The sequence below is a fragment of the Exophiala xenobiotica genome (genome assembly GCF_000835505.1).
Source record: "Exophiala xenobiotica strain CBS 118157 unplaced genomic scaffold supercont1.4, whole genome shotgun sequence".
NCBI lineage: Eukaryota > Fungi > Ascomycota > Eurotiomycetes > Chaetothyriales > Herpotrichiellaceae > Exophiala > Exophiala xenobiotica.
Window position 1 is genome coordinate 2,137,550 of NW_013562491.1, and position 15,234 is coordinate 2,152,783.

At 52.8% G+C, this 15,234-nt stretch overlaps 8 protein-coding genes across 9 annotated transcripts; 4 read left to right on the forward strand and 4 right to left on the reverse strand.

The window, feature by feature from the left end:
* Positions 1 to 543: 543 nt before the first annotated feature.
* PV05_07004 (uncharacterized protein) lies at positions 544 to 1,526 on the reverse strand (the record flags this gene model as incomplete). The annotated part of the gene is made up of 3 exons (XM_013459786.1): positions 544 to 822; positions 868 to 981; positions 1,098 to 1,526. 3 exons carry the CDS (start codon positions 1,524 to 1,526, stop codon positions 544 to 546), a joined length of 822 nt encoding a protein of 273 aa, XP_013315240.1.
* A 1,060-nt stretch (positions 1,527 to 2,586) lies between these two features.
* Positions 2,587 to 4,221, reverse strand: PV05_07005 (uncharacterized protein; the record flags this gene model as incomplete). Its single annotated transcript, XM_013459787.1, has 1 exon — positions 2,587 to 4,221. The coding sequence occupies one exon, from the start codon at positions 4,219 to 4,221 to the stop codon at positions 2,587 to 2,589; it is 1,635 nt and encodes a 544-aa protein (XP_013315241.1).
* Positions 4,205 to 4,779, forward strand: PV05_07006 (uncharacterized protein). Its single transcript, XM_013459788.1, has one exon. The coding sequence runs from the start codon at positions 4,335 to 4,337 to the stop codon at positions 4,710 to 4,712; it is 378 nt and encodes a 125-aa protein (XP_013315242.1). The 5' UTR covers positions 4,205 to 4,334; the 3' UTR covers positions 4,713 to 4,779.
* Positions 4,780 to 5,128: 349 nt separating this feature from the next.
* PV05_07007 (uncharacterized protein) lies at positions 5,129 to 6,512 on the forward strand. The gene is made up of 3 exons (XM_013459789.1): positions 5,129 to 5,536; positions 5,591 to 5,675; positions 5,727 to 6,512. The coding sequence occupies exons 1-3, from the start codon at positions 5,272 to 5,274 to the stop codon at positions 5,986 to 5,988; spliced, it is 612 nt and encodes a 203-aa protein (XP_013315243.1). The 5' UTR covers positions 5,129 to 5,271; the 3' UTR covers positions 5,989 to 6,512.
* Positions 6,513 to 8,005: 1,493 nt separating this feature from the next.
* PV05_07008 lies at positions 8,006 to 10,899 on the forward strand (the record flags this gene model as incomplete). 2 transcript variants are annotated; one of them, XM_013459791.1, is made up of 6 exons in its annotated part: positions 8,006 to 8,314; positions 8,365 to 8,567; positions 8,630 to 8,846; positions 9,011 to 9,287; positions 9,336 to 10,340; positions 10,413 to 10,899. In XM_013459791.1, the coding sequence occupies exons 1-6, from the start codon at positions 8,180 to 8,182 to the stop codon at positions 10,637 to 10,639; spliced, it is 2,064 nt and encodes a 687-aa protein (XP_013315245.1). In that variant the 5' UTR covers positions 8,006 to 8,179. The 2 variants fall into 2 exon arrangements, with proteins under 2 accessions (XP_013315245.1, XP_013315244.1); XM_013459790.1 differs by lacking the exons at positions 8,006 to 8,314; positions 8,365 to 8,567 and having other exon boundaries at positions 8,596 to 8,846; positions 10,413 to 10,639.
* Positions 10,900 to 11,048: 149 nt separating this feature from the next.
* PV05_07009 (uncharacterized protein) lies at positions 11,049 to 11,748 on the reverse strand (the record flags this gene model as incomplete). Its single annotated transcript, XM_013459792.1, has 2 exons — positions 11,049 to 11,210; positions 11,335 to 11,748. The coding sequence occupies 2 exons, from the start codon at positions 11,746 to 11,748 to the stop codon at positions 11,049 to 11,051; spliced, it is 576 nt and encodes a 191-aa protein (XP_013315246.1).
* Positions 11,749 to 12,392: 644 nt separating this feature from the next.
* Positions 12,393 to 13,413, reverse strand: PV05_07010 (uncharacterized protein; the record flags this gene model as incomplete). The annotated part of the gene is made up of 4 exons (XM_013459793.1): positions 13,184 to 13,413; positions 13,022 to 13,036; positions 12,575 to 12,923; positions 12,393 to 12,494 (listed from the first exon to the last, which is right to left on the reverse strand). Exons 1-4 carry the CDS (start codon positions 13,291 to 13,293, stop codon positions 12,393 to 12,395), a joined length of 576 nt encoding a protein of 191 aa, XP_013315247.1. The 5' UTR covers positions 13,294 to 13,413.
* A 187-nt stretch (positions 13,414 to 13,600) lies between these two features.
* PV05_07011 (uncharacterized protein) lies at positions 13,601 to 14,857 on the forward strand. Its single transcript, XM_013459794.1, has 3 exons — positions 13,601 to 13,935; positions 14,027 to 14,309; positions 14,372 to 14,857. Exons 1-3 carry the CDS (start codon positions 13,681 to 13,683, stop codon positions 14,476 to 14,478), a joined length of 645 nt encoding a protein of 214 aa, XP_013315248.1. The 5' UTR covers positions 13,601 to 13,680; the 3' UTR covers positions 14,479 to 14,857.
* The last annotated feature ends 377 nt before the right edge of the window (positions 14,858 to 15,234 follow it).

Here is a 15,234-nt window from a genome sequence, read left to right on the forward strand (position 1 = left end):
ACAACGTTTCCATAACCCTTGGTTCCCTCGATAGCCATCCCCCAGGGTGTAAAATTCCGTTCCACTCATATCATGTTTCGTGGACTGTCTGCAGCGGCTTTGATCTCTGCCTTGTTATCTCTTGCCCTGTCCCAGGTCGAACCAGTAGTGTATCATGGCCCATCAGTGAATTGCCGTCGTGTCGCATATGGTCTGCCATGATTGACTGTTTCACATCCCGGTTCGCCTCCCGGAGTATGATGCCGACCGTCTCGCCCTGTTTCTCCGCTGCGATCTCCAACGGCATTTCTCCCCGGGTAATACGAGTATGATGATAGCTCGTACACCATGTTGTGGCACCATACGACATGCACGATGACGAAATTGCGCCGATATTAGGAACCGATTGACAGGCCTGACAGCTTCGACAGCGGCACGCTGATTTCGGGGAGTCTCGACGCGAGATTGATCGAGGGGATCTGGACTTCTGAAACCACTTCTGAGGCCACGTAAATTTCGCCGAGCGTTTCTGAGCTCGGAATAATGTATCACAGGTCCTTCTCGTCAAACGTCATCAGGTGAGTGTTGCCATGGCGGAATGCCATTTTTGTCAAGATGTTGGTCGCCAGGTGATACGCACATCGTCGTGAGAGCTCGAACAGAGTACTGGCCCAATCTTGTGACATTCGGAAACTCTTCGTATTGTTCATAGTGAATCGTGCGTGATGGCTTGGAGGAGTTCCATTTCATGAATGCCCCCGCATCGCGCAGATAGTTCTCTATGATCGGATTCTCTTCCTCATTCTTGGACTTCTCCTGACTGTAGTGATCGAGCCATTTCGACTTTTTTCTATCCGTCCAGTATTCGCGCTTTCAGTCGACGCCAACCCTGAAGCCCCGCATGTTGACTCGCTTTTGACTTTTGAGATTCTCGATGGATCGTTCCCAAATGGCAAAGAACTTGGGTGGCACTCTTCGATAAGCATGGCCAAATCCGGGGCTCTAGATACAAGACATTGTAGCCGCACTAGTGCCTGTCGTTGCCTTCGTCGCATCGTGTATGATGAGAGCGCTTGTGCTTCGAGAGATAATGAGGGTCGAGGAGATGATGTGGCTACCATGACATCGGACATGCTCAAGTCCCACAATGTTGGGTCGACATCATCCAGGTCATAGGGGTCGGATACAGTGGTTGCGGGTGTGTCGGGACCGTCATAGAATCCTTCATCAACATCGCTCGCACTGGCCGAATCTGTAGGAGAGCCTGGATCGCTTGGATGTAACGAGGGGGAGTGCATTTCGGTGTCATCCAGCGCGTGTGACTGTAATTGCGCCGTCAGGGCAGTGATGGAAGGATGTCGAGGTGCACCAGCGAATCGGTATGCATCGAATCGAGAATCGCGCCGTGGAGAGGCTGTTCGGCAATTTCGTGGTGAGGAGCACCTTGAATTGCACGGAGAGATATCTGAGGAGGCGCACTGTTCGGTCTTGAGTGAGAGCGAGTGCTCGTGCGGAGGAGATCCGAAAGAGAAATTCTCGTTGAACATCTTGGAAGATGTTCCCCTCCCCGGAGGTGCTGGTAGTCGAGTAATAGTATAGACCAATGGTCACCCGTCGAACGAAATGGAGCGTTCGTGACGGGAGGACTATAAGACGAGTTGGACGGCCGTTGGTGACTGACTGCCCGCTTAAGCAGCGAAATCCTTTCGGTTTGTTTGTCGTTCGTCGTAGAGTCGGAGCAAGAGGGTGAATCTGGCAAGACCGATTTCAAGGTCACATTAAAGAGACGGTTCCTTCTCACCAGCTGGGACCGGATTCGGGTAAGTATAAGCAGTCGCTCGTGATGGCGTAAGGCGAGGGATCGGTTTTCGTCGGACACGGGCTTCTGGAAAAGGTGGATCGAGGTGGCGGAACAAAGGAAAAGAGCATGGGTGGTGGCTTAGAGTTATCGTTCCATCGTCGCATCGTGGGCGCACAGGCCGCATAGGCGAGCGAAAATGCGAGCGAAACCTCGATAAGGTGGATGCGGGTGATCCATGACAGGCGATCGGGTGAGCGAAGCTGTGTCTGGCAAGTATTTGCACGCCGAAGCCCAAGGGAGGCTAGGCTCAGACCCGTGTTGACCTCCCGACTGTCGCCAGAGTGATGGTGAGTATGCCGAGCAAGCCCAAGAAGGTCCAGCTAGGCGCCACCAGGTCTCCCCTACAAGCCACTCACCAACTCCGCCTGGAAGAATTTGCATGGTTTCAATTGCGACGCTGCTCCATGTTCTCGGCCCTTCCTTTTGATCGTCCGAGCAGCTCATCCTTTCTTCTTTCGGGCTTCTCCTCACCTCAGCCCAGATGGCCCCCTCGTTGCCCCTGTAGCCGATCGATGTATCCCTACTTGCTGGGTGCTTGCAAGAAGAATGTTCCGTCAGTTGAAATCTTATTGGCAGCTCTATGACCGGGAATCACACGCTCGTATTTTCGCCACTTTCGAAGACCGGGGAAGGAGGCAATGTTACTCGTATTTTGAAGACAAGGGCTTTCTTCGTTTTCACGTACCGTCCATCGTGCCCACCACTGTGACGCGGCAGAGATTCGGTGGTCGGAAACGCTGCGGTCATTACCACAACGACGGCATGCGATCATCCACCAGAAAACATATCCACGTGGTAGAGTTCTGCCCATAGAGTGGGCTACAGTACACATATTTATCAATCCCTTTCGGACCCCATTTTACTTTCATGGAAAATGCAGAACCTCGCGCGAGTCCTTCGCTCATTGCAACAATGCCTTGCTGTCCAGTATGGGAAAGATGTCCGTTGATGTAATCCCTTGCTGCGTATATAGTGGGTGATACGTTGCAGATCTCGTAGTAGGTGTCATCAAGCGGAGATTTGCCCAAAAGGTAAAAGTCTGAATACAACTCTTGTAGGTTGCCCATGAATTCTTCCAGAACTTCGTCCACTGTGCTACTGTTAGTAGACGGTGGTGACGACGATTTCGATGCCTTAGATCTTCCATCGACTTTTGGTGGTATTGATCCGGGTGTATCACTTCTGGTTGACGATCTGCTCTTTGTTTCATGCGCCAGGTTCAACCAGACGTCCTCTTGATATGCAGCGCGGAATCCTCGGTCTTCGCGCAGAACGCAACCTCCTAAAAGGTCTTCAGCCGAGAGTTCAGACGTCGAAGCAACCCAAGAAGGCGGCATGCGATCATGCAACGGTGTCTGCAGGTCAAACTCCATGATTGAACTGTCGGCAGACTTGTCGAGTTCTGGCAATGAAGCTGCGCCGTGAATGAATCGAGTAACATCGACTAAACTTGCAAGCATATACCTGCTGCGGCCACTGCTGGGAATGATCAACGGACTAAACAGCACGAGGTGAGTGACTGGATCTCCAGCAGCATCCTGACCCGTCACGATGTCCATGGAAGCTCCTTCACACTCGCAACTATTGAGAAAGAAATGCTCGCCAATTTCAAAGATATAACGGAGCTCATGAGAAGTAGCGACCACCGGGAAACCCGGAGCAGCTGTGTCGAGCACACAAAATGATTTGAAGTGCTCTACAAGGGGCATGCTTCCGAGACCATCTTCATCTGTCCCAAATCTTGGCGTCTCCGAAGAACTCTCGTGGACGGACGCGGAACTGAGTGACGGAGATTGCAACCATGATACCTGCTTTCTCCGATTGTGGTTCGCCAACGCAGAGGGTGGCGGAGTTTCGATCTCAGAAGCCTGCGGGTGCCGGCCGACGAGATTCTTACGAGACTCTCGCAGTTTCAGAGTTGATGCGCTAGAGAAGGAAGAAAGAGTCGATATACTCGCTTCTCGACTAACGACAGATGTGCAGCTTGTTGAGACGGCCTGATTGACTACTCTGGATGGCACCATCGATCGATGAAGGTAGGCATGACGAAGGTCGAATTGACTGAGGCTCGTCGCCGGAAGCAGAGTCTGTCGAGCTTGAGATTTGACATCTGCTCGGCGAGGCGAGGATTGAAACCGGTTCGGAATCGATCGAGATATGGCCCATTCCTCAAGACTGACTTGGCTGTTGGTCACGTCTGGGAAAGAGGTGAAGGTGGTGACAGATGAGAGGACAAAACTTGAAGGATCTGCCCGTCGCAGTATTCCTGATCCCACGGTTTCAGGCGCCGAATTCGATTGTTTTCGCAATCTGCGCAGGAAAACGTCCTTGAGTGATTGTCTTAATGATCTTCGAGGCGCCTGGCGGGGCTTGGCGGCCATTTTGAGATTGTACTGGGTACTGGAATCAAATCCCTGGTCTCCTTTTCATTCACAACTCACATCATGCCTTCCAGAATTTTCGTGACCGCGAGAAAGGTGAGCGTCGAAGATTGATGATAAGACAGATTGACACGATTTCCAACGCCAGAGAAAGTTTGTGGCTAAATGCAAGCAACCGCAACGAGGATCAAGAGATCGAAAGACAAAGAACGCCGCCCCAAAAGACGAAACCAACCCAGTGTGCGACAAAACGAAGGTGTCGTAAGAAGTTCTTCTACATAGAAGGTGGTGCTTTGGGAGAAAAAATGGTTATAATTCTGGCCATTGCCTTCATCGACATTAAGCAAGATCGGATGGATTTGCTGCAGGGGCTTGGGGGCTGGCACTGGCATGGGCACTGGCACCGGGGAATCGGATTAGGACTCTTCTGGGTCGGTTGTAGCCTCACGGAATGTTTCAGGTCTTTACGACAACCACAAGGTTGGGTATAAGTTGCATGGGCCGATGAAAAGGAGAATGAAGATGATTGAGATGCAAAGAGAATGGATCTGATTGAGCAGGTACACAATGAACTGTAGGTGATTGCTGCAGGCGTACATGTGGCTGGCACTCACGTAGAGTAGAAATGCGCATCCACGCTTCATTCTGGTTCAGAGTACGAGTCACAATAGAGCTTTGAAGAAAAAGCTGTGCTATATCTTCAATGAGCATCACAACAACACACAGTCAGTCTCTCCATATATGATGTAGTTATCGCATGGTGTCTCATAATTCTCATTCTTTTCGTGCTTTTTATGCCGCCAGGTACCGGAGAATATTCAGACCAATCAGGAGCATTTCTGGTCTGGGCGCAGTTTCTGGTCTTCCTTTAATATTCCTCGATTGATCGGAAGAATTTGGGGAGCTGCTTTCGCTGGTTTTCACTTCCCGTTGAAAGTCTTCAGCATTCAACATCTGTCATCAAGACCACCATTGTCGGTGTCTGACCACACGGCATCCTCCTCACGTTTTCTCCCCGTCCTCTGCGCTCCCTGCGGAGCTCCAGCAGCCATGTCTGCAGCTCCGGCCTCTCGCGCCGTCCTACGTCAAACCAGACTTGTCCTGCGCCGAAACAATTTTAGACAAGCTTCCACCGCCTCAGAAGCCGCCTCGAAAGCTCAAGACTCTGGCAAGCAAGCTGTGTCGAAGGCTTCAGAGGGCCTCAGCAGAGTTCAAAGCTCCGCCAGCTCCACCATCTCCAGAGTAGGGTCCTCGGCATACAATGCAGTGAGCAAGATTGGCGGAAGGACAGGGAGAGTGATTTCTTTCGTCGAATGTAGGCAGACACACACGACTTGGGACCCGAGAAAGTAGTGTTGACTTTGAACAGCGTTAATACCTCCTACCGTCTACTACTCTCGCGTCGGATTAGAGCTTGCGAGAATTGTTTTCAAAGGTCAAAGCATGGCACCACCGTGAGTATCACCGGACCAGCCGGCCCTGCAGGAATAATTGACACAGTCCAGGTCCACGGCACAATTCCAGTCATACTTCCAGCCTCTGATCAACGTGTTCCGGAACCCACGATCCATCGGTTCTACCATGAGCTCCATGACTAGCTCTGTCAACCCTGAATCGCTCCTCAGTACCGTCCGCAACGTCAACTCCCAACAACTGACTACGGCCGGGATCGTCTTTGCTCAGGTTTTGGGATTTTTCACTGTGGGTGAGATGATCGGTAGATTCAAGGTGGTCGGATATCACGGTGAACCACACCACGAGCACTAGAAGAGGAGGCCGGACATTCGCGTTGGCTGGCCTTGTAATCTTAGGAGTCGATCACGTACGAAAAACAGGAGAATACACATATTCGCGGGTTACAGAAGATCCATGTTGCCCTTATGCAGTCTGCAGATCGCACCTCGTCAATCAAACGAGTATTTCGAGGAGCTGTTTACAAAAGCTAACGGGCCTTCAAGATGTTGATTGTACTTTTATGTTTCAAGTGCCTGTGTATCGCGGTGCGTTGATAGAGAAAATCGGCCGGATGACATACAATCGGGGACAGAGCAGCACCGAGACCTGGCTCTTTTTCACGTCGATATTTGTCTCCCGATGTGATTCTTTTCTGACGCCACCAGCTTTCCGTACAAGCGAATGATGTCGCGCCCGCGAGCTTGATGTGTTCGATTTCAAACCGCAATTGCGGATTGCGGGGAGTAATAGCCGGAGCTTGATGCAGACTTCCATATACTTGGCCGACTGCACATGGAGACACCTTCCTCAACGCAAGGTTCTCGACAATACAAACCATGCCAGCTGAGTACGCTACAAACGATAGCACTCAGCGTCGTCTGTGATAGAGGAAGCAGCCATGATCAAGGTAGGCAACTCCTTCCTTTTGGTGCCGCGCTCCTGATGCATCCAGTGGCGCACAAGCGAGGTCGGTGTCGACGAGTAGCCTTTGATAGAACCCATGAACCAGAACTTGCTTCTTTTTGCCGCACCTTCAGCTGCCCACTGGATATCGTCTCGTAGTCTGCATTGTAGGCGGATGTGGCTGGGCTGGACTGATCTAAGAGCATACCTTTATCATGTAGACAGGCCACGTCTCCAAACTGGCCCAGAGCAAAAGAACTTCTCATTTCGAAACGGGCAGCGTCACTGGTTCGCAAGGAACATTCACGGCAGCGCAGACCTATCTTCTCAATGCTGACAGCCAGTTGAAAGGCGAATCTGCATGCTTGATTCGCAAGACTCGAATTGATCTCGTATTGTTATCAACCATGAGATCCCAGATACGCACCTGGACATGTTCGCTTGGCCTCGCGGCCTTGACTGACTGCAGGTGAACGGTATTAGAGCCTGATATCGGCGGAAGCAGGTGCCGCAGTTCCGTTTGACCCGATCAAGTGTCAGGTGAAGCCTTCCTCTTTGACACTCCGCTCTGAAATGCGGTCGGGCGAAGTCGCGAAGTGGTGAAGCCGTGAGAAAGGCGCCGACAGCGTTTCGGGCGGTCATCAGAGAATTCTGTGTACGCAGCCAACGAGACCTTATCGGCAGTCAGAATTATTTTCTGCTGCTCTCCTCAATGTCGACCCCACGCATCCTCTTTTCATCGGGGCGTTGAATGATTGCGACTCGACTACTGGTACTCGGTGTACCAAAAGCAACCATGACAGGCTCTCTAGTGTAGGCGAGTGGACCACCTTCCGTTCTCGAGTCGAGGCAGTGAATGGACACGATAGGGCCGAGCCTTGAGGAAGATCATGATAGCGCCATCATGCGCGATATGCGGAATCTGGTCTGGGGATTGGCTTAGCAAACCATTCAAGTAAGAAGAGGCAGCCTCGAACGATGTCCTGGTACTGCGTACTGGTCGGCCAATGAGACGAGACTTTCTTGGCCTGATAAGCAAGTCGTTTGTTTGTGATCTCCATTGAATGCATGTCACTTTTATCACATCCCGCATCACTTCACAGATGATCTATCTTGCCAACCTCCTCGCTCGCCTATGACGATTGGCACATTGCTTGCTTATCAGTGCTCTCCATTGTGTACCCTGCATCTTGCATCACAAGCCTCTCAGGGGTTGGAGTCATGACCCGATCCAAGCCTCGTCCAACCACAAACGTGCTTTTTTCGTCGTACAGGCAATGAACATGCTCGCATCTTGTCGGACCTCCCGTTATCGGCGAACAAAGAGGACCTTTCTTGAGCTCTAAGATCGCGTGCCTCGCATGCGAGAGCTAAAAGAAGGTGAATACCCGCTCTGCTACTCCAGCTTCACCAGCTTCAGACCTTTTTGTTGTTTCCTTTTGTCAACGAAGCCCCGTGAAGCTGGTTTGGGATCAGGAGCCCCTACCGCTATATAACTAGCAGACTAACCCACACGTGCCCACGACAAACTGTTCTGTCGATCGTTCTTGGACCGGCTCACGTCGATAGAATCTCGCTACAGCTTACAGCCACGAACATCATGACGGACACCGCTGGTTCCGCGTATGTGGCCCTTTCTCAGGGCTTCGGATATGGCATTATCTTAGGTTTAGGGTTCGCTTTTGCCCTGGGCATGATAGGAACAACATGGGCGTTGAAGCGATATCATGGAGAGGTTCGTCGCTTCGCCTGTCACTAACACCAGACCCTAACCTGTCTTTAAAGGTCCAAACCTCCGAAGCTTTCTCAACCGCCGGCAGGACTGTCAAATCTGGTCTCGTCGCTGCCGCTGTCGTTTCTAGCTGGACATGGGCTGCTACATTGCTCCAGTCTTCTGGTGTGGCTTATTCGTACGGTGTCTCTGGACCATTCTGGTACGCGTCCGGAGCTACAGTCCAGATCTTGCTTTTTGCTACCTTGGCCATCGAGTATGTTAACCTCTCTGGGCGCACCCTAGAGCTCCGCTGGGGTGTCACTGACCTCACGCTAGACTCAAACGACGTGCTCCCAATGCGCACACTTTTCTGGAGGTCATCAAGGCAAGATATGGCGTCGTCACGCATATTGTCTTCTTGATCTTTGGCCTCATGACAAACATCCTCGTAACGGCTATGCTGTTGACCGGTGGCAGCGCAGTGGCGAGCTCTCTTTGCGGTGTCCCTACCGCTGCAGCTTGTTTTCTTCTTCCTGTCGGTGTCGTTCTATACGTAAGTACTGTCACGTCATCTATTGCCCCTTGCGTTGCAGACAATTCAAATGCATCTGCCTTACCACCCCCGGCTTGCCGCGTTGTGCGGCGATTTGTCCATCGTGTGCTTTGTCCATGTGCAATATCCTTTCTTGATCCATTTACTAACTTGGGCTCTTCCAGACCATGTTCGGCGGGATCAAGGCGACATTTTTAACCGACTATGTCCACACCGTGATCATTTTGGTCATTATCTTCGTCTTCGCTTTCTCTGCCTACGCGACAAATTCAGTCGCGGGCTCACCAGGCAAAGTCTGGGAGCTCCTCGTCGACGCCGCCAAACGACATCCCGTCAAGGGCAACCATGAAGGCAGCTACCTGACCATGCGTAGTCAGGAAGGAGCAATCTTTTTCGTAATCAACATTGTTGGTAACTTCGGAACGGTTTTCTTAGACAACGGTCCGGTGCTCCGAAACATCACATTTATTTGTTGCTAACATGCTCTAGGCTATTATAACAAAGCCATCGCCGCCTCTCCCGTCGATGCTCTGCCCGGCTACGTTATGGGCGGCTTGTCCTGGTTCGCCATTCCCTGGCTATGCGCCACGACGATGGGTCTCGCGGCCCTCGCGCTCGAAAATAATCCCGTTTTCCCAACTTACCCGAACCGCATGGCCCACGCAGACGTCTCGGCCGGCCTTGTCCTCCCATACGCTGCGGTAGCCTTGCTCGGCAAAGGCGGAGCCAGCGCCACGCTCCTCCTGATTTTCATGGCCGTCACGTCCGCTTCGTCCGCCGAACTCATCGCCGTCTCGTCCATCTGGACATACGACATCTACCAGACGTACATCAACCCGAAAGCCAATGGCAAATTCCTGATTCGCATGTCCCACGTCTCGTGCATTGTCTACGCGATCCTCCTAGCAAGTTTCTCCACCGGTCTCTTCTACGCGGGTATATCCATGGGATACTTGTATCTGATGATGGGCTGCATCATCTCCAGCGCGGTCATCCCCGCCACGCTCGCGTTGATGTGGAAGGACCAGAATTGGCAGGCTGCCGCTGGCGCGCCGGTACTGGGTCTTGCTTGCGCACTGATCGCATGGCTTGTGACGGCCAAGAAGGAATGCGGCGTGCTCAATGTGGATTGTACAGGCTCGAACAATCCGATGTTGGCAGGCAACGTGACAGCGCTGCTGAGCCCGCTGCTCTTTGTGCCGATCCTGACTTACGGCTTTGGCCGCCAGAATTACGACTGGCAGAGCATGAAGGCCATTCGCAGGGGCGATGATAGCGACATTATCCGCCGTGCCAGCGTGAGTGTCGAGTCGGATGTCGTGCCCACGGTGACGAGCCAGAGCGCGGAGCAGGAGGCTGCAGAGCAGAAGAAGCTGAAGAAGGCGGCGATCATTTCGAGGAGCTTGACGGCCTTCATGACCATCGCCTTGCTCGTACTCTGGCCGATGCCGATGTACGGGAGTGGATATGTGTTTAGCAAGAAGTTCTTTACCGGTGAGTTTGTTGGGTCCCGAAAAAGCTGTGTGCAAGTCTTTTGTCCCTCTTGCTAACATGCTGTGCTTGCAGGCTGGGTCGTCGTCGGTATTCTCTGGCTATTCTTCAGCACCCTCTGCGTGGGCGTCTTCCCGCTCTGGCAAGGCCGCAAGACGATGGCTCATACGGTCAAGTCCATCCTTCTGGATATTTCGGGCAAGAAGCACCCTGCTATTCATGGTCGTGCCAGCGCAGTCGGTGACGAGGAGACAAGTGGTGTCGCCACGCCAGATGAGAAGACTGCTGTCAAGGGCGAATAAGGATTTCCCAAAGGGCTGGGACGGTTCACCATTCCTTCCCTGGCGTCAAACGACCCACTCGTCCACCTCAACAGATGGCACAATCATGATACCTAAGGAGAAGGCCTGGCAGGCGCACGTGGATGAGGAACTTAGAATATACAAGGTATGGACCGTAGAGTGGTGCATTCCTGGAAGAAGGCTACTGCCATAGAATGAAGACCGCGACAATTGAGAAGACTGCAATCATTGGAATTCAACATAACGCCTCGTTATTTTACACCTGGACAACTCCCGTTTCGTTTTCTGGTATCATTCCCTTCGTTTGCAATTTGTTCACATTCGCTTCTTGCTCGCCAACCACGCATCATCGCGTGACCTGGCATGCTTGGGCACTCCGTCACGTATGCATTGTGTAATCTGCTCCATCTCACTTCTTCTCTGCAGGCTTGTTCACCAAGCCACTGAAAAGCCCGCCAAAGCCACCGGGCGACTTCATATCTTCCCAGCTCTGTCGGCGTTGATCGTAGTTTTCCTTACTGCTGCGGTTGGACATCAGACCACTGAAGACACCTTGGTTCGAGGCCGAGGACTGCAATTTCATTTTTGAGGGTTAGTACAGCAACGGGACACAACCACCACCCGCTTTGGATTTTGCGGGAGGGAGGGAGGGAGGGAGGGAGGGGAGGGGTGCAAGTGTTTTGCCAGCCACATACGCGTCTTCTTCCCGCGATGGCCGCAGCGATCCCACCACCAGGCGAGGTAGGCGGCGATGCCGAGCTCTTGATAGGACCACCACTAGCACCTGCAGCGCCTGCACTCTTCTCGCTGGACTGGGAGCCTCGTCGAGCAGGGCCCTGGTGGATCTCCTTGGGCGTGGTGCCCATGAAGCGTCGGTCTCCGTCCCACGAGGGCAGAATCTTGCCGATCATGGTAGGGGCCTCGGTGTCTGCCGGAGTAGGGGGAGGAGCGGTGGTCGTGGGTGTGGTCATGGTGCTGGGTGAGGTTGCAAGGCTTGCTGGGTCGGCGGATTCCTTGCTGCCGCTGTAGCGCCGGCTGCCCTGGTGCACCTCGCGGCCGGCGGGGAACATGAAGCGGCGGTCTTGCCAGGAGGAGGAGGAAGAGGACATTGTGGTAGGAAAGTGCGGAGATGCTTTGATGGGAAACGGAATGGAATGGAATGGATAGGAGCGAGTAGTCGGTGGGTTTGGTGAGTTGGTTCGATATATCGTGTCGTTGATGGGAGGGTGCGTGGAGTTGGAAAGAGATTAGATCAGGAGGAAAAGATGGGATACTTGTAGGTAGAGAATAGGCTGGCTCGGGCATGCGGTGATAAGGACATAAGAAGAGCAGGAGAGACAGGCTCACAGGCCAAGGAGAGTCTATGATGGTCCCTTCCCCGCCCGTGCCCACTGGTGGCATGTCTCGAGCCCCTCCTCCAGATTTCTGGGGTAAATGTAAGCAGCAATGACGTGACTGGTCGAATCGGACTTACACTGCTAAGACCACTCTGTGGCTGATTTGCTTGCCCAGGACATCGCCCGGCTCAAGAGGCGGTCATCTACTTGTTTGAGCGGCTCAACAACTGGCCGAAGCTGTGGGAAAGAACTCCTTGAGCGGACGTATTACAGATATTGCTGGTCGATGTTTGGAGATTTGTTTACTTGGACAGAGAGTACGGAGTACTGCTGGCTCATATGTACTTAACCACGATTTGGTACAACGTACTGTGCGCAAATAGCGAATAACATGCTGCATGGTACAACGCAGTACCTCACGCCTCTTTGACGCTGCCGTTAGCTGCCTCCATCTGCGCCTCCACACCCGACTTTGTAATTGGCGTCAGGATAGCTTCCTCTTCCGCTTCTAGAATTCGCTGATAGCGGGCGGTTAGTCAGTCGCAATCCGCAGTTTCACCACAAGCATATGGAAGCAGGAAGAGGGGGTGGGACGCACATCGATAGCGTTCGTCGCCGTTAACCAGCTGGCAACCAACATACTCCTCAGCACCCAGCTGGAGGCGAACACACCACTCCGAAACCGATTGGGCGGCCACGTTTCGAAGCCACGGTGCGGGAAATTCGCGTCGAGATGCAGCTGCAACAGCCGCGGATACCGGTCCAGACTGCGTAGAGACTTGCGCACGGCATCGCGGTAGAAGCCCACGGCTCCGAGGACGAAGCCTGTGCATGCGGAGAAGACGAACGGGACGGTCGCGGTGTCAAACATAAGGGCGCCGATGCTGGCGCCGGTCATGCCCATGAACACGGAAGCGATGCTGCCGGAGATGATGACGCGTAGCATGCTTGAACAGAGAGACGACGGTGTTAGTTTTGAGTGAATACTGGGCCGCTGGAGGAGCGTTCTGGCCAAGCCGTAACACATCAAACGAGGCGAACTTACAACAGTCCGGGCCCGCTGGAGGAGGCATTTCAGGTCAGTACTAGTACAAGGATCCTGCAGCACGGAAATCACGAATGGCAGGAAGGGATGCTCTCAACTTCTACGTAGCGAAGCGATTCCTGGAAGCAGTAAGGGAAGGGTATCAAAGTGCTTTGAATTTACCTGACTGTTCCCCAGCCTCCTCCAACGCGCAATATCGTCTTGAAAGCATCGGTGTAGCCGCTGTTGGCGATGATCTCGTTGCCAGGGCTGTTACCGCGAAACGAGGACATCCTGCCCACCAGGATTGGGGTTCGATGAGCGAACTATCGCCCTGTACGGGGTGTAGGGATTGGCTGCAAAAGTACAGGATCTGGAGGAGCTTGGTCCAAGGACGATGCAAGCAACATCGGTTCAGGTGTCGGATGAGAGATTCGACCTTCACGTTTGCAGATGCAGATTCAGATAGACGCTGCTTTAGCATCGCCTTGGCCAAACAGCACGTGACCAGACCATGTCTTGATGGGGACCCGGGCTCCACCAGTCATCACAGCTTTCGTGGTGCCACCAGGGGAGACCATATCCCGACATTATTCACATTTCTGAATCTCCTATGCAATATTCCTGCTTGTTTCTGTAGAACCTATGGCAGTCGAAGGGATAATACAGGTCGAGAAAAAATGCGCTCAAAGCGCCTGTTGTTCGGCGCGCTGCTCTTGCCAGTCTTTTACTTGCTTGACCAGTACATCCATACGCAGTACATATTCGGCCCCTTGAGACTGCAGCAGATTTCACAGAGGGCTATCGAGATCCACGGCAATGACACCCTGCCATTGCTTCAGCAGATCACGGCCGATCTGAAAGCAGAGTACGGTGCCGCAATCACAGAGTGGTCCAAGGACGACTGGTTCTTCAACAATGCTGGTGGCGCTATGGTTTGTCTCTCTGCTCCTGTCTTTGACTTGGGTTGCTCCGCCTGTGGTCGTCCTCTGGGCAGGGATTTCGTATTGATAATTGGTGGATCAGGGTTCCATGGTCATCCTACACGCTTCGATCAGCGAGTATCTCATCTTCTTCGGCACCGCACTGCAGACCGAAGGCCACTCCGGTGTGCACTTGGCTGACGACTACTTCACTATTCTGGTTGGCGAGCAGCATGTCGCTGCCCCGGGAGACTTGATCCCCACAATATACCGGCCGGGCGATCAAAATCATATGCACCGTGGTGTTAGCACGCAGTACGCCATGCCGGGTGCGTGTTTCGCGCTAGAGCTCGCGCAAGGCTGGATTCCTGCTATGTTGCCTTTTGGTATGATGCTCCCCGCGGCTGCATCGCTTGGGTGAATTCTATGGTGCTGACAACTTGGACAGGCTTTGCGGATACGTTCAGCAGTACTTTGGACTTTGCGAATCTGTGGAAGACGATCAGATTGACTGCCGTGCATATGGGTTATCAGGCGCTCAGAGGTAAATTCTAACGTCTGGAGGAAGCTATTTTAACAGCGATTGTTTCGAAAATTGAATATGGCAATTGTGGAACGGAGTTCAAGTCTTGTCAAGGACTGTCAGTTGAGGCGCCACGCATCCCTTTGGCAGGCTACAATTGCCTACCTCAATCTGTCAATACGAGAGATTAAAATTGACATGTACTATAGTACCTTAGATTGTGGCTGTGTAGTGCAGCATGCGACCTGAGTCACCCAGAGCATGTCTGCAACATAGCCGGAACAAAAGTTTGCTCCAGGATTTAAGCCCACCAAGGCTCAGCAGATGCCCGTACAGCTAAGTCAGCCTAGCTAAAAACCCTTGGCACCACCCCGGGAAGCCTGGCACTTTGGCTCCCTTGGCTCGAACCTGAGTCAGGCTGGCGCAATCCCAGGCGCGGACATCGGCTGCGCGCCGCTCTCCGTGCATTTTGAAGCTTGGGTACAGGTAGTTCTGGCCTCAGCCACGGTACGTCGATTTGCCTCATCAATCTGAAGCATTCCCCTTCCCAGACTACTAGTAAAAGACACCTCGTCCCTAGTTAATCTGATTCAAAGAAGTATAACCCGTCAGCGAGTTATCTTGCATCCTCCTGATCTCAGTGAGCGACCAGGATCCTCTTCAGCTCAAATGCATTGGATTGACATATAATCTGCTTCCCTGAAATTCACCCCGTTTCTCTCTCGTCGATGCCCGCAAGGCTGGCATACCGACAGCCGACATCACCTGGATAGCCTGGTTCGATGACA